General features: G+C 46.3%; 1 protein-coding gene across 1 annotated transcript in view; it reads right to left on the bottom strand.

Moving 5' to 3' along the window:
* CPD (carboxypeptidase D) overlaps positions 1-5,094 on the bottom strand; it is a 575,290-nt gene extending 570,196 nt beyond the window's left edge. Inside the window, exon 1 of the mRNA XM_069226269.1 lies at positions 4,431-5,094. Within this exon, the coding sequence (XP_069082370.1) occupies positions 4,431-5,041 (611 nt within the window). The 5' untranslated portion in view covers positions 5,042-5,094. The remainder of the gene's footprint in view (positions 1-4,430) is intronic.
* Positions 5,095-21,547: the final 16,453 nt, after the last annotated feature.

Raw genomic sequence — 21,547 nt, 5'->3', positions numbered from 1 at the left:
TTTTGTTTCATTTGGGGGGGTGGGGGGGCAGAGTGTCAGAGCAGTTAGTGATCAACTTGCTGAAGTTATTGATGCTGCGTGCCAGGATGCCTGGGGGTTCTAGTTTGTTCTCATGTAGGGCAGACACCCAGCCCCCCTCTGTTGAGTTATTCCAGTGACGAAATGCTTTGCCCACTGTGGAGTCTCTTTGGGTTGATGGACATAGACTATACAAATGACAATGCTGTGCTTTGTCCAGGTGACTGGCCTTGGGGTGTTGATTGTAAAGTTGTCAAAAGATATGATGTGTCTAACATATGTACAACAGTGCGGATGGGTTCCGTGACACATTGGGTTAGTCCCAGGGTAGAAAGGTTGTCAAGAAGGGCATCAGAGTTGGGGGTCAGTCCAGTCTTAGAGATGGAAACTGAGGTTTCCTAAAAGAATGAAAGTGCTGGTGTTGGAAACAACAACAAAGTCCATGATTCCTTGGGGAAGATGACTCAGGGGACGGGGGCAGAGGATCATTTGGCTAGGGTCCCACCCAGAAGAAGAGAAGGTGCTCCATGTTGTTTATTTCTGGCTTGGGAGGAGGCTTTGCAGGTGAAGATGTTGTTTGTAGACAATGGTGATTCTTCCTCTGGGCCTTTTTTGTCAGTCTTGCCTGATGATCTTGTATCCGTCAGGGATGGCAGTGGAGATGTCTGGTGTTGAAGTTGTGTAGAGCCATACTCCATGAGGAAGAGGAGGGACCAGGGCGGAGTTTTCCAGCTGGTCCAAGATCTCTGTAGCGAAACTTGTTGAGTAAGCGGGTGTTGAAGAGCATGCATGCTATTAGTGGGGGGGGGGGGGGGTGTTTGTTGGTAGGTGTTTGTGTATGTGTGTGGAGGTGGGTGTAGTGGATATGTTCTTGGTTGTTGTTGCGGGCATATACAGGGGCAGATTAAGTAGCAAAAGAAGCAAGTGAAGGATCCTTCCACGCCATCAGAATGTGATGGGGTATTCAGAGCTCAAGGCACAAAGCAGAGCAGACTTTTACTACCTTTGGAACGAACAAGACATTTATTAACCATGCAACTGCCCATAATGGCAACCGTGTGCCAAGTAGCATAGAAGAAAGATATTGTGGGATGAAATTAGGTAGAGCTGAACCACCGCATTTCAGCTGTTTTTTTTAAGCACTGTTCTGTCACACACAACAAAGAGTAACAACGTTAGGATGAAAACACCTCAGAGGATCCCTGACAATGTTTAGACCCTCGTGTTCGGGCCCCAAACGTATTCTCCTACCCATGTAGAACGAGACCAGAATCAGTCAGTGGATGTGGATGTGGAGGGTGAAGGTACGAACTCAGGTGAAGTCTGCTGTAGTCTGGCTATCCGACATGCAGACTGGGAGTGAACGAGAATTCTCCAGTCTTGTAGTACAGAAATAACGATCCTCCTCTTGGGGGGGGGGGGGGGCATATGTATGGAGAACTAATGGTGTTGAGGGCTCTCCAAAACAAGAAATAATTAGATTGTCATTATGTGCCATTAATATACATAATCTTTGCATTTACCGATGATGTGAAAAACTCAATAAAAACAGTGACCTCCTACCAAACCAATAACGTAAGGTACCAAAAGAATGTGATCTGGGTTTCAAGGTATAGTGCACTACTGTGGCTAAAGTGTGTAAATTTCAATCAAACAACTAACTCTTTTCATTAGATGCGATGCCCAGTCAAAAGAATACCTTCCACAGAAGTTAAAACCATCAAAAGTCCTTCGTGCCTCAGTTCACTGGTAGAAAAGTAACCTGACCCCTTCCATTACTGATTGTGGTCCCTGACGGACAGTCCTTTATTCACAAAGCTCTGCAGTCTAATTTCCGGATGACATGCAACACCTCTTTAGAGATTAATTACATTATCTATGAAAATAAGATAATACTTAAGGAATAAGGTTCTCGGAGGTTTAGTCAGAAAGAGAATAAAGGAAAAAAGTTGAAACGGGCCACAGAAACAGTAAATACGCTTTCGGTAAGGGTTGGGCCACTTAAGACTTCAGAAAGAAATACATTATTTTAAGTCTGAGGTTGCGGATGTAGTCCTGGCAATTAACCAACAGGCATCGTTGGCATGTGGCAGACTATACTTTACTTCTATTATCCTCCAGTGATTAGTACAGTGGCTGGTGCGGATGGAGAAAATGAGGAGAAAGAGGATGTTGCCATGCATAATACTCTACCTACTGTGCAGTTAACAGCATTTGATGTGGATTGTGTCCATTTGTTAAGTGATGAAAGAAGAGATGTATTGTGTTTGAGAGGCTAGCTGTGGAAGATAAAGGTGTGGTGAGGGTGGGTTGATATAAGGGTTTATTATGTTTTACTGCCAAGGGCTTGTTTGCTTGCTGAACAGTGGGAAGGATGGTTGTGTTATACTACGTTGGCAACAGGCTGCGACTGTTCACGAATACCTGTGTGACTGAACCCAGCTCATCAAGATAGGCACTGCTCCACACCTTTGATGGCCTGACGGCCGAGCGAATGGGCGATGGACGGGGACGTCTCTTAAATAAGGTTGTGAAAAAACATTTATGAGATTTTCATCAAAATGACGCTTACTTCGAGACTCCATAAATATAAACGTGTTTTACTTGTTTAGCCTTACTTAAGAACGAAATGAATGCGTGTTAAATAAAGAAGGTAGGGATCCTGGGTGTATATCCAGATCCAGGAATGCGACAAGCTTCCAAAACGTTCACACTGCTTGCTAAATATACTAAAAACGCGTGTCCATTAGCTTCTCCTATCAGTAGGATACGTGGGGTGTTGCAAACACCTTATATCAGTTGGAAAAGGCACGTGTGCCAACTAAGAGGCCACTTGGGCCGCAAGAACCTGTCCCACTTACCTGGAATCAAATCAGGGCACCAAATATAGACTTCTGTAGCACAACACATTGACGACAGGTATTTGGGTTGATCCATTTGCTTTGTTTGCTCCAATGCGGAGGGTGAATAAGAGAAGAAAACAGCTGTGGCTGCTCAGTGCCACGTTGAGCAGTCATGTTGGTCACGGGAGCATAATGGAGACAACTCACATGGGAGAAAAAACTATTTTATGACAACGGTTGCTGGCACTTGATGTACTGCTGCAAAAGTATCAGGCCTGGTAGAATTAATGCCAAAGTAAAGAAAGGGTGCAGAAAAGGATGTACGTTTGTCCCTCCAATGGGAGATGTTTCCAACCTAGAGTTGAAGCCTTCAAGTTTCGGATTCTTATCAGAAGGAGGTAACAGTGTGCAGCAAGAGTGCACTGAAGCCAAGCCACGCTGACCCAAAACAAACAGGCCCTCAACCCGTGTACCCCTCCTTAAACAAAGTACTCCTGTAACAACTGGCATAGCCACCAGTGGTTCAAGGCTGGTCCGGACCCTCAGGGGGCTCTCTTAAAAAGTGGGGGTTAGAGCTTGCCATTACTTTTGGAAAATGGTTAATTTATACTTTCAACGTGTATGTTAAGTAAGCATATCTACTTAGGGCCTCAGAGAATTTATATTCCTTTGGGCATAGTAGCTGATCACGTTTAATGGAAGAGTGACAACTAGCATTGCTTCAGTATTTGTAAGCTATAACTTGGTGTGGTGCTTTTTTACCAGACCTTAAAAATTTAACTTAAAATAATTAAAAGTGTATTCACATAAGTAGTTAACAAATAGTAATAATATCTTGTTGTACAAAACACCCAAAGAAAACATTAACGAATACTTACTAATGTAACGCGGAGCTATCCTGCGCAAGATTTTTGGAGGGCGTTATGCGTATGGCTAGATATGAGAACAGTACTGTTGTATTTGGGTAGTTTAGAGTGTAAGTTTTCTTTAAGGAACTATAGTGGGTGGAATCTAGAATGCCGGGGGGAGATAATGGGGGTGTGAGCGGGCATTCTGATGATGGTTTGACTGGAGTAAGCCGCGTCATGTTTATCGGAAATAAACTCATCTTTATATTGTACTGAGTCCAGTGTGAATATCCCTACAATTACTTTTACCATCATGCAATGATCTGTTAAGTTAAATAGGTCGGAAGCGGTTTTTAAACAATAAAACAAATCCACGTCCGCTCTGACGCAAAGCTTAAAACTTTCACAAAATGTTATACATCTATTACATACGTACATTCACAATAATACGTACGTATATTCACAATGAATTAATTGTTGTTTCGGCAGCTTCAAATTTCAATATATTATGTAACAAAAGCATTATTAGATGACATTACCAATGTGTATCAACCACTCAAATATCTACCCAGGGCTCCAAATTGATGCCAGTGCTTCAAAGTGCACTCACACTTTTATCAAACTAAGGTGTGACACATTCAACTACAATTAGCTACAACCGACATAGGTGATTTTGAACCTCGTGTCCCTCCAGGCATCAATGTATTTCCTTAAGTCTCACCTGTTGGTACGTATCCACTCCATGATCGCAAGCACCTCCGGCTCCCGAGGGGCATCCACTTCCTGGGAATTATACTGGTCGGGGAAGGCCCGATTGAGGTCCTGGTAGTGCCCGTTCTCACGCCCACCCTGTGCGCCGCTGCAGTCGCCTTCGTGAGCACGACGGTAGCCGTCGGGGTTCAGGGACGGTAGTAGGTGAACGTCTGTGGTGTTCAGGAGCCTGCCGATGCGAGGGTCGGAATGGTAATTGCGAACTAGCACCCCGGCCAGCCGAATCAGCAATTCCCTAGACAGGGCCTCGTCTCCGTGCATGTTGCCCACTAGCTTCACCTGTGGTGCACCGGGCTGCGCTGCTGACACACGTAGTACCCAAAGCGGGCTGCCCTCTGCCGAGTGACCAATGGAATAGAGCCGCACCTGGAGCGGGGGTTCAGCGGAGTCCTCCAGCTCCCGCAGGCGCGGCTCCAGCTCCTCCGGGGTGGTGTAGCGGGCCTCTTCCTCTTCCAAAGGACCCTTCTTCACGTGCGCTGCAATTGCATAGCGGAAGAGCAATAGAACAATAAGTGGCGAGAGCCAGAGAGCGCACACCGACACCACCGACCGGCCCGCCATCTTGTCCCAGCTCTGACAGCAGGCCGCTTCCGGTAGTCACCAGGCAACGCTGAGGCGTCAGAGAGGGCGAGACTAGACAAGGGGGCGTTGCCTGAAGTAGGGAACCAATCACCGGCTGCGGATTTAAAGTTCGCGAATGTACCTGTGGAACTGCGGTGCCAATAAACATAACTCTATAGTGATTTAGAGACCGGAGCACAAAAAGTAGTCTTTGGCTAATATGGTGCGGAGAGCGAAAAATCCGTCGTTGCGAGCTCGAACCCAAGAAAGGAGTTATTTTTACAAAAGGGCAAAACGGCTAGAGCGATAACATAGTAAGCATGATATGCACTCAGTGGTCGCCATGCTGGGCAAACCAGTGCGGGGATTCTTCGCGATTTATATTTATGTATCGTATCAGATAAGGCGGAAAAGCCCATGAGCGGACGGAATCACGCCAGGCCGCGCGGCAGTACTTTGTTGTAAAAGAGTAAATGCAGGGTGGCCTCTCTGGGAAGAGTTGTGTGGAAGTGACCGGAGTGGCGCCCTTATCTTTTCCAAGGTCGCTGGGAAGACACAAAAGCGCAAGAGATGATGTATTATACGGCTATTCATATACCACGTTTCAAACACTTTTGGGATGCCTTTCAGTCTTTTAGATTGTAAGACAGGAGAATACGCCTACCACTTTATTTAGGCAAATATACCAAGGGCAACACCAATAATTTACATTTCAGTAGTTTACATTGAAATCATAGGAAAAGCCAAAGGGGAGGAAAAATAAGAATGGTTACAGGTCGGCATCCTTGAGAATCAGACAAACCATAAAGACTCCTTTTAAAAGAGATACAAGCCCCCCCCCCCCCCCCCCCCCCCCCCACGATACTGAAACGCCTGTAGCGGAGCCATTCACTGAATTCCTTGCAAATGGCACGCATGGTAATAGATCTGATTCGGCGGGAGGCTCCTGATTTTTTAAGCCAGAAATTAATTGCTTTATGTTGACTGTCTCCCATCTGAAATTGTCTCTGGTTTAATAGAAGACAACATGGGAAGCACACTTTCCTAATTCTTTTTTTTTAAATTCCTCCACTTTCCTGTTCTAAAACGTTGGCATGTATGGATTGATCACCATCGGAAAGTAGGGTTGCCACCTGTCTGAGACAAAAATATCTCTTTTACAAAGGAATCCACACACTGTAGGCCCCTGCAAATGCATACAAAGCACTGATCTGCGACATTCTGAAGATAATGCACAGTTAGCATGACAAAGGAGAAAAATAGCTGTTTGGGCCCATCCCACTAGAACGTCTCGATTAACAGGTTTGCCCTGATCCATGGTAGTGAAGGACAAATTCAGGATCCTGGAAAGGGGGGTCTGGCAATTCAAGAAGTTTGACTTGGCAGGATTTCCAAGACCTGTTAATGCCTTCTTCGGGTCTTAATAAATTTGCCTAAAAAGTGGGAAATGCAATCCTTGTCTCCTTATTCTTAATAGAACTGAAAATTCTTGTTCACTTTCACTTTAACATTTTCGATTGTTGAGTATATACTCTGTGTGTATTAAATACTTGTCAACTCCAAGACCAAATAAAGATGATATATATGCAGTTGCACAATATGTGCTGTGGTAACAGAGAAGAGTGGTTGGTCAAATATTTTTTTGTAACTTATGGGAAAAGGTACATTTCAAAGCTTCGGAGTTAGTAACACTTGTCAAAACCGAGATGGTATAAAGATCAATGTGCAGGCAAATTTATAGGAAAATATATGCGAAAAGGGCACCCTTTAATGCACATTCGTCCAGAAGCATTAGTCAGGGTTTGGGCTATGTCCCCCAGAAAGGTTTTGTAAAATATATGGAAAATTGACAATTTTAAGTTGCACAGTACCAATGACTCCGTTGAGAACTTGAGAGAGTTTAAAGACACAACCCTAATTGGGTGCTGTTGGACTCTCCTAAGGACCGAGCCTCTCAAGGTTCTAAAGTTCAAATGATTAGATCATCCAGGCTAAGTTTTTTTGTTTTCTTTGCCTTCGGGTTCTTCTAGTCCTGTTTATTCCATTACAAATGTAGCACCAGCATTCAAATAAAAAAAAACACTGGCCTGAATTATTAATAATCCAAGGACTTGGGAAACTTGAAAGTTACAAATAATTATTTTAGAAAAGCGCATGTAACACAAACTGGGCAAAACAATAGGCAGATTCTGATATGAATATGATTTAAAGACACTTTCACACAAAGGCTGATAATTTGGATTTACATCCTGAGGAATATTTGGGGAATTAACATGCAAAACAGTTTTCTAAAGGACTTTGAATCTGCATGCATACCTACAAAGGCATACTCTTTTATTCCTTCCCCAGTATGTACCTCTTTCCTCTTTACCCACATGTGAAAATGCTGTTAAAAACTAGATGTTATGGTATACAGAAATACTACAACCATACAGTACATTGTTCCTCTCACATAGTGACTTTTGTTTAGAACTGGGTGTTCCCATGGGGTTACTCTGTCTTCAAGAATTCTGGCTGGATATTTAAGGGATTTAGAACTGTTTTTAGGAGTTCCAAACAAGGACATGTACAACAAATTCTGTAAAAGACAACAAACCAGGCTTGGAGCAGTACAGTGCAATACCTCTTCGAAGCATTGAGTAAGACCAGAGCCCGGTTACACCCTTACGAAGCCAAAGACCGCCAGTGGACAAGTTCTTTAACCTTTCCCAGGTCTATGCACGAGCAGCTCATTCAGTTGTATTCTTGAACTTGTAGTCATATTTATTGTATTATACATTTAGGAGTATGAAGTCCCCGGTTTAAAAAAACGGAATGTATAAGATACTCATAGATGGAGCTAGGACACCTAAAAGCCCTATGGACAAACAAGTGACAGTAATACAAGTGGTCTGATTTAAATTGCCTACCAAGCAAAGTGTGACAGAGGGCGTGACGTGGGTATGTGTGTTAGCTCACTGTTCTAATGTATTCACTACAGTGATCGGTGTTAAACCGTAGGGCTTCAGGTTATAATCCAGGGAGATCCACTCAGCCTTTCATCTACCTAGGGTTTATTAAGCTGTGCAATAACACACATGCTATCAGCGCAACAAACACCCCTTGGTATGAAGAATAGCATTATACATCGACTTGCTATTTTAGGGCTTCTACTTGAGGCACGTGTTGTGAGCTCAGTTCCACTTTCTCTTCTGTCAGCACAAGACCTTTCCCTTCTTCTGTCCCAGCTGAGTTGCCAAAGGTTCATTCTCGTGCTTTCATTCCAGCATTCGCCCACCACTTCACTGTAGCCTTTCGTTGCTGGCGTCTGGCTCACCTCTTGTCTCTCTCCTTCACCCCAGCTCTTTCCCTCTTGTTACCACAACTGAGCAGCTGCTACACTCTCTCTTCTTCCCTCCAGGTGCATTCTTTCTCCCCAGCCCTCCTTTCACACCTTCCACCTCATTTCCCTTCTCCACCTCATTCCTTCTCATTTCTCCCTCTCTCACACAAATTCTGACAGTGCGCTTTATGAGGGTGCTGGTCAGGGGACACCTGAACTGCCCATGCCTCAGGCATGGACAGTGCAGGTGCCCCCCCCCATGCCCTTCTGCCCCTGTTCTCTGCCAGCCTGGGTGAAACCACCATGAAAAGGCTGGCGGTGAACTAGGTTGTAATCAGCAGGGAGGCACTGTGTGCAGCGCCGCCCTTTCTGATTGCAACCTGCACCCGCCGTCAGCCTGTCGGGATCACCGATCCCGGCGGAGATGGCGGTACCCTTGCGCTTGAACCACCAGGGTCGTAATGTGGCAGTCGGACCGCCACAGCAGCGGTAGTACAGATCACCACCATGAGTCTGGCGGTCTAGTGACCACCAGACTCATATTTAGGCCCTAAATGTCTTTTTAATCTAGATAAATTTAGGATGAAAATCTAAATGTACAGGTGTGCAGGTGTCCACTTCCAAATGCAGATGACCCCCACAATTTGTAGGTGAGTTGACGGCTCTCTTGTATAATACTTAATGCTAGGGTGCCACACATGCAGTTCCTAGCCTTTTTATTGTAGTATGAATGGTGCTGTTTTTGGTCATTGTTATTTCATGGATTGAACCCTTGATTAGGTTGTACATGATTGTTTAAGTGGCTAATTCTCGAAATGTTTTGGCCCATCAACTGGAATCTGTGACAAAACCCTCTACTACATTAAGGTCTATATTAGTATGATTTTGATCCATGTTGTCTGTGGTCACACTACCAGATTCCTCTTACTGTACTGGTGTTACATACAGAGCATTATAATTTAACCAATATCATTTGTTTCAAGAGGTTGAATCTTATTTTGGGAAAAGGCATGAATTTGAGATGGCTTTTGATTGTTCTGATATTCTTAAGTAAGGTGTTCCATAGTTTGCAGGTATGGACTGAGAACAGGTTACCATGTATCACAGTTCTTCAGAAAGTCAGGAGTTAGTAGTGAGGCAGCTCTTGTTTGAGACTTCACTGTTGTCAGTAGACTATGGGCATCATTACGAGTTTCGCGCTCCTCAGACTGCCAGACTCATTGTGTGGTCCAACTTCCGCACTCCTAGCAGTCTGACCGCCAGAATACGATCCTGCCGGTGTGTCGCCAGGAGATAGCCTTCTCCACCAGGATCAGGGATCCCGACGGGTTGGCGGCGGTTAAAGCTGTGGTCAGCCACAGTGGTGCCAAGTTTGCCACCGCCATGCTGATCATGACTTTGCTTTCCACCAGCCTTTCCATGGCGCTGTAGGCTACAGTGGGGCCCCTTCACTGCCCACGTCCAGTGCCGGCCCCCCACCTTGTTAGCACCCTCAGAATGCGCAGTGTCTGCTCTGGCAGACAGTGCACATTCCGAGGGTGCTGTGTGTGATAGCACTGGCCTTGGCTCCCTGAGGGAGCCGAGGCCAATGTGGCCACACTGTTTCCACCGGGCTGACTGGCAGAAACGTCATAATACAATGTTTCCGCCAGTCAGCCCAGTGGAAACATCTTAACATGACAGGAGTGAGGCCGCCACCTTGACGGCAGCCTCATCACCACCGTATTGGAGTTGTGGTGGTTCAACTGCCCTACTCATACTCAGGCCCTAAGACTTTGGATTGTAGAAAAAAATGATGCAGTGCCAAGGATTGGCTTGTGGGCAAAGCAGAGGTCTTTGAAGGATATTCTTTTGCATCCAGTTGTTCATGCAGGGCCTTGAAGACAGGTGCAAGTGTTATATCTGTTCAGTCTAAGAACTTTTCTGCCAGCAACTTTCCAAACTCACTAAAATTTGTTGATTAGCCTTTTTTTACCCAGTCGAGCACCCGTTTCCATTGTTAGCATTAAAATAGCAGAGGCTTCTACTCATGGAATCACTGAGGGATAAGATTTACTATACCTACTCCAGTCACTGCAACAGTAGGGAAAGCATTGTACTTCAGAGGTGTTCAATTTACTACTTCCAATCCAGTCTCAGCAACAGTAGGGAAAGTGTTGGACTTCGGAGGGGTGAAATTTACTATAACTCTCCAATCCATGCAATAGTACAGAAAGTGTTGGACTTCGAAGGGATTACATTTACTTTTCCCACTCCAAACAGCTCAACAATAGATAAAGTGTTGGACTTCTGAGTGTAAAATGTACTATTCCCACTACAGTCTGTGTAACAGTAGGTAAAGCTTTGGATTTGGGAGGGGTCTAATTTAGTATTCCCACTCCAAACAGTGCAATGATAGAGAAAGTGTTGGATTGCGAAGAGGTTAATTTTACTATTCCTACTGCACTCTAAGCCAGAGTAGGGAAAGTACTTCACTTCAGGCACATTATTACATATATGAGTAATCCAGTGAATGTAGACATTTTTTTGAACTCAATGTAAAATTATTAATTAGCATGAAATATATGTATATACATATATATTCACAAAAAGTAAAAACTATTAATCAATGTACATGATTACTATTCAATAAAATTATCAAGTAATACATAATAAATATTCAGTTATTGATTAACTTCCCACCCTACACACCTAGCACCTTGCACCTAAAATATAACTACAAAATAAGTATTCCATCATTTACTTATTTAAAATAAATAATTGTTTAAAATATAAGTAAAATAAATAAGTATTCCATAATTTACATAGTTAAAATTCAAAGAAATAATGAATTTACAAATAATAATTAATACTTAATTATTCTTAGTTATGTTCCCACCCTATAGTCCTTCTAATTTAGCAGCCCTTAAGTAAAATCAGTAGTCCATAATTTACATAATTGTCAATCAAATGATTAATTTACAATTAATCATCAATTGTTAATTTATTATTACTTAACTTCCCACCCTATTCGCCTACAAATACAACAACTTGCTACAACACTATACATTATTACTATTAATAATTAAATGGAAAATTCATCATTACTTAAAATTACAAGCTACATTTAAAAAAATAACATTTATGTAAACAATGGTAACATATAAAATTAATGTATCAATAAGACACATAAAGTAATTAAAAAACAACATTTCATCAACTATATTACTGAAAACAATAATAAAAACATAAATTTACTTTAAAACAACATTACTTACCTCAAAAATGATGTTATTGTCAATGACATTTGTGCATCACAATATTTGTGTGCCACAATATTTAATTTCCAATATTTATGTCTTCCGATATTTTTCTGTATTTTGTCTAAACACCTAATAAAGGGGGTAGCGCTGTTAGGGAAATATCCGTCGTAGAGTTCTCATGATGTTGAGTGGGTCTTTTTAACATTGTTGACCTGCCTTTTAAGTTACACTTTGAAATCCATTGTCACACCCAGGGTTGTGTTTTTTGATTGGAGGAGATCCAATTTCCATAGGGAGACTATTGTTGATTCATTGTTTTGTTTCATAATCCACAGCTTAGAATTCTGATGGTTTTCTATCATCTAGTTATCAACTGTCTGCAGGCATTCTGTGAGTTAAGCTGTCCTAAGGTCTTTTGGTTTTTCAAGTTAGTGTGTATGCATTTTACATAGAGCTTCCAGCTTTTGGTTTCAACTGTTATAATTAGGCAAAACCAATGGTCAGAAATCAGGAATTTCTTTTGGAAGCAGCAAGCATCGACATTTCCCTCTAGAGGGCAGCAGAGGCAGAGATTGAGCAAATGAAAAGCATGAGGATGCAGATGCCCCTTGCAATCACAACTACTGCCACATGAGGCAGCATCCTTGAGAGCCATGTAAATGCGGTATGACCTCAAGGAGGTATTAGATCCCCAAATTCTCTCTTCTGAAGGTCCTTCTTCACCTCTGCACATTCCAAGAATTGGGTACCGTGTCTCCAAAAGAACAATTGTCAGTACATGGAGAGAGCCCTCCTCCAAAGCTATGCTTTTCACAGCTTATCTAAAGCAGAAGATAATGTTGCCATGCAGGTGCCTACAATGTTGACATCTCATTGTGAATCCTCAGTACACACACCTGGCAAGCAGGGATCTCCCAATGTGAGCCAATTCACAATTTGCAAATGAGTCAGCAATCAGGGTAAGCTCTGCACCCTTTACATGCCTGTGCAGCTTCACTCAATCGTCACCTTTGCAGCCTGGCCACCTCCCCGGAATGCATGCCTCAAGCCACCTGCGTCAAGTTGAATGAATCACACAAAGCAGCACATGGGGGATGTTTCTTCCCTAGAGCAGAATCTAGGTCTGCTGGTAGAATCCATGAACAACCTCTATGTACACCAAACGTTGGAAGGATCTATTTCCATTAAAAACTCTAGCCCATAGACTGCTATCTGACGTCCTGATTATCAGCTATGCATAAAACCCATCATGAAACCCAGAAAGCACCACGCACAGACATGTTTTACATTTGACAATCTCACAAATCTAGGAAACCAGTGTGTGAGGGTAGCATATACGACAATTTATAATTCTGGATAAAGCGTATATTATATAATTACGTTTCACAAAAACCTCATTACTTCACAATACTTCTTCGGGATTAAAGGCACAATGATTCTTGCCTGGGTCTGTTCTAGTTTCCTGGCACATTTTCTTTAGTCAACCCTGTCTTTCCGCCACCTGTTTCTGCCTGCCTGTTGAGAATTCTCACTTGTAGGAAGCTGGCTCTCTATATGGCACACTAAAAAGAAGTACACCATGCAGAGAGTCCAGTGGATCCTCAATTGGTTTACAGAGGCAAAAGTAGATAGGACTAATGCTCTATTTGTGGTAGTGTGGGCGAGCAGTTAGGCTTATCAGATTTAGTGCTAAGCATCTGTTGTACTAACAGAGGCAATAAATGAGACACACACTCAAAGAATAATTCCAAGACAAATTTAGAAAAATAACTCTTCTTTTTATACATACTTTAAACCAAGAACTTCGCTATATGATAAGTAAGTTTTTAAGCATACATTCTTTTCACTTGCAAAAATCGACAGAGTGCAATTTCAGTGTTTTTCAATGTGACGGATGCAGGGCTGTTCATTGGGGTTAGGTTTCCTTGTCCAGGAGCACTCGGGGTTAGGTGGGTCCAGTGGCCTGAGGCTGCAGTCACTGTCGGGGAGTCCAGGAGGGCTGGAACCACAGAAGGCTCAAGCCCAGAAGAGCTGGGGGTTGACGTTGACACCAGGGGTCCTCTTCAACTCGGGACAGCGGCCATGGGTGCAGTGGTTGCTTGTGGCATCGGGTGTCTCCCACCACAGAAGTTGTGGGAGAGGTGGCCTTCGTGCAGAGGCTGCAGGTGACGTCAGGGAGTCCAGGAGGGGTGAAACCACAATGGACTCGGACTCTGGGGAGCTGGGGAACCTTGTTGGCACCGGAGCTCCACCCCCATTTGAGTCAGTTATGACGGGTGCAGTGGTGACTTCAGGTGTTAGGTCATTGCGGTTCCGGAGGCTGCGGGGTCCTTTCTTTAGAAATGGTTGGGGAAGAGGTTCGCTGCTCATGGGAGACTTGAGTCTTTGTCAAAGGCAGAAAGTCCTCTTGGGTTTCTGGAGGCTCAGCTGCAGGAAGGTCCGTCTTCTGTTGCAGAGTCTATTGAGGAGTGCAGACCAGGTCAGCTGCTTCTTCTTCTCCTCTTCTGCAGGTGCATCTTTTCCTTGTCCTTTGTCTTCTTAGGTTGTCAGGATCTGAGTTCTGGGGTTCAGGGGTGCCACCTAAATTGTCAACTTAGGAGACTTAGAGAGAATGCCGGGGGCAGCAAATGTGTTGCCCACCTTTAGGGTGGCTACACCATTTCTATGACCACTTCTGTTGGGAAGTGGACATAACCCTGACCCTAGTGGCCTAATTCCTTCCAAACCAAGAAGGAGGAATTTAAAAGGGTTGTCCACTTCAGCTTGTCCACCTTAGGGATGGGACTGGCATGAAATGGACATACCTCCTTATTTGCCTAATTTTCCCGCCTGTCTTGCCACCAAAAGTGGGGTCAGGACTGGGGGATTGGTCTTTTGGAGAGGCCTGGGTCGCATTACAAATATGGCTAGGCCTTGGAAGCATCCTGCCCTGAAATGTCCATCCTGCCTGGAGGAAGTGTCAACATCCCCACCAGTGCAGGCTTTTGTCTATGGACCCCGAGAGCGCTGGCTCTCATCGTAGGGGGTCAGAAATGTGGCTAGGGTGGCTGATATGATCAGTACTAGTCAGTTATAACACTTGTAGCTGGTAGGTGTTAAGGGGACATCTCTAAGGTGCCCTCTAAATCCAACACTGGCATTAGTATGGGTTCAGCAATACAAGATGTTTGATACCAAACATCCCTATTTTCAGTGAAGCCATCATGTAGTTGGGGAACTCGTAATGACCAGTGTCCAGCATATACATTTAAAATGGTTTCCCTGGTCACTTACTATGTCTGAGAATCAACAATGACATAGCAGGGGCAAATCTGCTCATGCAGATATGCCCTCACATGTAATGTAATGCACCCTGCCTTAGGGCTGTAAGGCCTGCTAGATGGGTGACTTAGATATATTGTATGCAGTGTTAGGGGACATTGCACAAAGGCTGCATGCCATGTTGTGTTTTCACTTTTATCTGCACCAAGACACGCAGGCCTTCATTACAACCCTGGTGGTCGGTGATAAAGCGGCAGTAATACCGCCAACAGACTGGCGGTAAATACTGCCAAATTATGACCATGGCGGAAAGAGCTCAGACAGACAGCCACTTTACCTCACCGACCGCCAGGGCTGAATCAACAGGCACCATGACGGTAGCCGCCAACAGCCAGACGGAAGCCAATGTTCCACCCACTGTATTAAGACACACCAATCCGCCACCTTTTCCGGGTGGTACCAACGACATCAAAAGCCTGGCAGAAACACTGCACAGAAGGGAAATGACTCACCTGTGGAGACTCAGGGAAGAACCACGCCGCCATGGAGCCCGAACTGCATATATTTCCAATGCTGTTCTACATCCTGTTCCACCACGAACACCAACGACGGCAAAGACAACCACAGTGAGTAGAGCCGCCAAGCACACAGGGGAGGGAGGGAGGAAAAAGAGAGTGACACACACACGCAACACCCCCAACCCCAACACCATACACACAAGCAGATGCAGTAACATAACATATATACCCCATACCCCTCAGGAATAATGCAAGGACAACACAAATAGATTAAAGTGAGTGTAATAAGATAAATAAAGTATTAATATGTGCATCCAATCTAAAAGTATATAAATATTTACAAATCAAGGGACACTGCCCAGTCCTCATTGTTCGTGGGACACAGGCCACATTACAAAGCCCAAGGCCCCACTTGACTCCTGCAACAACACAAAGAGAACACTGCAGGGGCATCAGCTCAAAAATAGGCAGGCACCTCAGGGGGACAGGGAACAGGGGGTACCTCAGCCGGCAGATAGAACAACACCACTGGTCCTGGAGGGGGCAACATGCCCTATGCGCTGTCCTGGGGAGTGCAAGGCCACAGTCTCTCAAGTGGGTGATTTGCCCACTGCTTGGTCCTGGGGAGTGCAAGGCCACAGTCTCTCAAGTGGGTGACTTGTCCACTGCTTGGTCCTGGGGAGTGCAAGGCCACAGTCTCTCAAGTGGGTGACTTGCCCACTGACTCTGGAGGGGGCAACATGCCCTGTGCTTAGTCCTGGGGAGTGCAAGGCCACAGTCTCTCAAGTGGGTGACTTGCCCACATCCTCTGGAGGGGGTATCATGCCCTGAGGGGCAGGCCGCACAACAGCCCATGGACGCAGGATTACACACTGTTCACCGGCGGTGACGGCTGCTCAGTGGTGGTGATGCTGATGTTGCCGCTGGTGGTGGGGGGAAGCTCCTGCCTATCCCCTGCAGCCTCGGACAGCTGCCCACTGGTGCTGCTGCTACTGGTGGTGGTGCTGGTAGAGCTGGTGGTGCTGCTGCTGGTGGTGGGGGAAGCTCCTGCCTATCCCCTGCAGCCTCAGACGGCTTCCCACTGGTGCTGCTGGTGCTGGTCATGGTGCTGGTGGAGCTGGTGGTGCTGCTGCTGGTGGTGGGGGGAATCTCCTGCCCATCCCCTGCAGTCTTGGACGGCTGCCCACTGGTGCTGCTGGTGCTGGTCATGGTGCTGGTGGAGCTGGTGGTGCTGCTGCTGGTGGTGGGGGGGAATCTCCTGCCCATCCCCTGCAGTCTCGGATGGCTGCCCACTGGTGCTGCTGCTGGTGGTGGTGGGGGGAAGCTCCTGCCCATCCCCTGCAGCCTCGGACGGCTGCCCACTGGTGCTGCTGGTGGTGGTGCTGGTGGTGCTGCTGCTGGTGGTGGGGTGAAGTTCCTGCCCATCCCCTGCAGTCTCGGACAGCTGCCCACTGGTGCTGCTGCTGGTGCTGCTGGTGGTGGTGGGGGGAAGCTCTTGCCCATCCCCTCAGCCACAGACGTCTGCACCACCATGGTTGGTGGTGGGGGCTCCGACTGAGTCCCAGCACCAGGCCCCTTGTCCTTTCTGTCTGCTTCCTGGCAGCAGCTGTGGATGGCTCCTTGCTCCTCTTGGCAGCAGCTGGGGGTGGCACCTTGACCTTCCTGGCAGCACTTGGGGTAGGCACCCTTTCAGTGTGGCTGCCTGGTGCCCGGGATCCTTTCCCCCCAGGAGTTGTTGTGGACACTACTGGGCTCGTGGACTGGGTGGCTGAGGTGCTTGCCTGGGTTTAAGTCACCCTGGCCAGACGTGAAGGACTGGAGGGGAGCGGGGTAGGGAAGAGGTCAATGGTGGAGAGGAAAAGCTGCTTAGGGACATTGGGGCGGGAAGAGGGAGAAGGTTTGGGAGTGGAGGAAGAGAGAGTGGTTGTAGGAGGTGTCTGTCTACTGTGTTTGGGTGCAGGTGCATGGGCTGGATGCTTTTGTGAGGTGGATGGCTGTTAGGTGTCTGAGTGCTTGCGTTTGTGTACTTTGGGAGGAGGGAGCACAGACACAGTAAGAGAGGACACAGGGGACGTGTGCATGGCTGTTGGGGTGGTGACTGCCAGTGAGGTGTGTGCTCTGATGGGTGTGCTGGTGATGGAGGTAGTGGATGAGGATGTAGTGCATGCAAGTGTGAGTGTAGACGCAACTGGGAGGGAGGTGGAGGACGAGGAGGAGGGGGACACAGTGGAGGCAGTGGATGTTGGTATGTCTGCATCTGGATGGTGTTTGTGGGAGTGCCTGTGGGAAGATATGTGGTGCGCCTGTGTTTGCCTTTGCCACTCTTTTGTGTTGTCCCGTGTGCATGCTCGTCTGCCTGTGTGCTTGGGATAGGTTGGGGTTGAGGGGAATGGGATTGGGTAGAGGGAGTTGGAGGGGGGAGGGTGGAAACAGGGACAATGGCTGCCATCAGAGAGGAGGCCAGAACCTGGATTGATCTCTGTTGGGCTGCCAAGCCAGTGTGAATGCCCTCCAGAAATGCATTGGACTGTTGCATTTGGGCTGCCAGCCCCTGGATGGTATTCACCATGGTTGACTGCCCAACAGAGATGGATCTCAGGAGGTCAATAGCCTCCTCACTCAGGGCAGCAGGGCTAACTGGGGCAGGGCCTGAGGTGCCTGGGGAGAAGGAGATGCCCACCTTCCTGGTTGAGCGGGCACGGGCAACTCGCTGAGGGGCTGCTGGGAGGGCGGTGCTGGTATGGAGGTGGCTGCTGTACCTGTAGCTGGGGTGGGCACAGAGGTGTCCGCCACCACCAGGGAGCTTTCATCAGTGGAGGTATCCATGTCCAAACTGTCCCCTCCAGTTTCTGCCGAGGTGCTCCCCTCGCCGTCCGACCCACTGGTGCCCTCACTGTCGGTCCTGTGGGATGCAGCTCCATCCGTCGCTGGTGCCTCTGCTCCTCCGCCAGATTATGCTAATGCACATAAGGAAAGGATGACAAAATAAAAAGGGGGGGAGCGAGACAAAGGATACACTTGGTCAATTGCTGCACCAACACCACCGTTAGCGTACACAACACACTCACACACAGGGAACAGCTCAACGCACTGGGCAATGCACTACCAATAACAATGCTAGTCACCAGGGCATGGGGAGGGACACATACCGCCAACTGCAGCATACCTGGGACCCACACACCCCTGCCCAGAAGTGGATGCCTACTAGCTAGGTTGGAGGAATTTCACATCAGAACCATGCCCAACATGGGACCTACTCTGCAATGTCAGGCCTGGCCTAGGGGCACCCACAGCACACATCCCCCACCCGGATTCCACCCAACCATTCCTATGTTATAATGATGGGCACTGAACTCACCTCTTGTTGCTGCTGTGATGCCCCTAAGCGCCCATCCAGCTCCGGATAGGCCGCCGCCAGTATGCGGGCCATCGGGGGGGGGTCAGGGTTCGATGGGCACCCCTTACTCGTTGGGTGGCCATCCCCAGCTGGGCCTCTGCCTGTCATAGATTTGACTCTTGCTCCAGGCAAGACTGCTGGTTAAATGATGACAGTACTTTTGTTTGTAGGTGACTATGCCTATCCTACAACAAGTTGCAACTGTTGTCCCAACCTTACCGGCTCACTAGCAGCACCTCACCAGAAACACAATAGTAAAAGGTGATTTGTGGCAGCCTTTACGCATGGACTCAAGAATAAGAAATCTTAGGGAGTGTCGTGGTTAAACAGAAATTACCCCCTTCTCACAGATATATCATGTCTCATACAAACACAGGTAATGACAAAGATACAGTAAAGTTTCAATAGTTTTTATTTAACATAACTGCAATTTGCGGTAAGTTGCATGGGCTCCAATGATTAGGATAATGAATAATGCAAGAAACAGAATTGTGAAGACGAGAGTCATTATTACAAAGACCCCCACCATCTTGCAATGCATAAGAAAGATATACTGGATGTAATATGCCCTAGTACCCTAATGTGAGATGCCTAACCTCCTACCTAAAGGAGAGCTGGGTTTGCTAAACCTAATCTGCCAATGCCATGTCCATGAGAGGAGCCCCCAACCCCCGTTACCTTGGAATGAGGTCTCTATCTCAAACTCCGCAGGGACACGAAGACTGGGTCAGCGTCAAGACAACGTGCAGCATTGATATTAGCGATGGTGGCGATGCCCTCTGGTCAGAATCCCTCTGATTATCTGTCTAAAGTGCGATGTATTTATACAGATCTACAAGGACCCCTGACGTAGGTGTGTTCCCAAACAATAGATAACAGACATGCTTGGGACGGCAATTAATATAAACAATCCCTCAAAAGTATAGAGAGGGAAAATCCCTAAGTGTGAACACCTACTGTTTGTTTGTCTTTGTTGCTTGATCTTGACGCCGTAGCACAGTGACACTGATAATGCAAGGCATAACAAGTGGCCTAACTATAAACAAGGCAGCCATCTTAGAAGAATTAAATAATTAAATGGGCTAAGACAGAGCAAGCTAAGTAGGTTAAAAGTCACTATGTGACGGGGGCACGGGTCTGCAAGCCAGAGACTCAGCTAACTCCTGTTATCCCATTAAAACAAACTAGGATTCACTACACCCTCCCCATTGCCGTAACAGGTATGATGAAGGTACAGGAACCCAAATGCTAAAATTGCTCTGAACTAAAAAGCTAAAAGCATAAAAAACAAGCTAAAAAATCTTTAAAGTGTGCTAAAAAGGTAATAAAAACAATTCCGCTAAAAAACATACAGAGATGTTAATGTCAACCATGACAAGCACAGCGTGCCAAAGCAATTTAATTTAAATGCATAATTTTGAATCAGGAATGGCAAGTCAATTCATCAAATTATTTGCTGTATGCATGATCTTGAAGAGTGTCTTCGAAGTCACCAACCAATGACCTAAAAAATGAGTCAACATCATCTGATGTTAAATCGAGTGCAGGGTGGACAAACGGATCCACAGAGCAGTAGTGAGCAGTACTTTCTGGTGTAACGTCATTCATTGCAGTGCCCTCGTCCATGGTAGATCTCAAAACGGAAGGCTCATAGGTGGCCTCACGGAGCAACCTCAGTCTCAAGGGGCATGACCGTGTATGAACCCTCATCTGGGACATCAGCAGTTTGTGGTCCACAGGAGATGTCGGTGCAACAGCAAGACAGACCATAGGCAGATGTTCAAAGAGGCACCATATGCAGCGGAAGACTGGTTGTACGCACCAGAGAAGGGGCCGAAATCACAACGACCAGTCATGCTCCAATTCCACCAGCAAGGGTGCACCGAAGATCCGAACCATGCGTTCACGGCACAGTGGAGTTGGTGGGAGCGGCTCCATTGCTCTGCGGAGCTGGAAAGAAACAACCACTGCGAATCAGAAGAAATAGCAGTAGCAGTCCGCCAATCAAAGCCAAAATAATTGGAAAGCCACCAAACACACTTGAAAAGAGAGAATGGATGGCTGACGGGATGACTCCGAAGACAGTCTGGAAGATGGACGCAAAACCAGACCCGACAGCCTTAAAGAAATGAACAATCCCAGTTGTGCTTGAAGCATTGAATATTCTGGATACCAGTTCTCCAAAGTGCTTGGGGAAGTTGGTATTCAATAGGGATTGTATCTCGGCTGATGATCTCACAATCTGGAGATCATACGTCCCTTTTGGGGATGTCAAGGTGACCTGTTTTTGAAACAATAGCACCTTTAGCCTGCTCAGCTTGTCATAGTTCACATTAATAGTATCTATGTGGGGCCGCATGTCAGATACTTTTATCTCTCGTGTGGGGGGAACAAAACATGTCCACAACACGTAACGACCTTCGAGATCGAGATTGCGTATGCAATTCCTGGTCGCATGCCGCAACAGCTTTGATCGTTTAGTACCACATAACTCCCATTGGAAAGTACATGAAATACCAGGCGAATCAAAGGAATGGGAGTACCCTTCAGCAAACAGGCCAAATTCACAACCCCCGCATTGCAAAGACGGTGAAGGGACACCTGCTTGCATATCATGAAATGACTAACAGCAGTCTCACATTCGCTTCCGCTAAGAAAGACCTCTGTTTCGCCGTTCAGACATTTGTAATCAAAGGGCAACTCCCATCCTTCCTTAATATAGCTATCTTCTAGTTGCTTGTACCTTCCCACTGCAAGATGTTTCAG

Source organism: Pleurodeles waltl, chromosome 3_1 (genome assembly GCF_031143425.1).
Source record: "Pleurodeles waltl isolate 20211129_DDA chromosome 3_1, aPleWal1.hap1.20221129, whole genome shotgun sequence".
Classification (NCBI taxonomy): Eukaryota; Metazoa; Chordata; class Amphibia; order Caudata; family Salamandridae; genus Pleurodeles; species Pleurodeles waltl.
The sequence above is the reverse complement of the archived record's forward strand: the minus strand, read 5'-3'. Positions and strand labels throughout refer to the sequence as shown.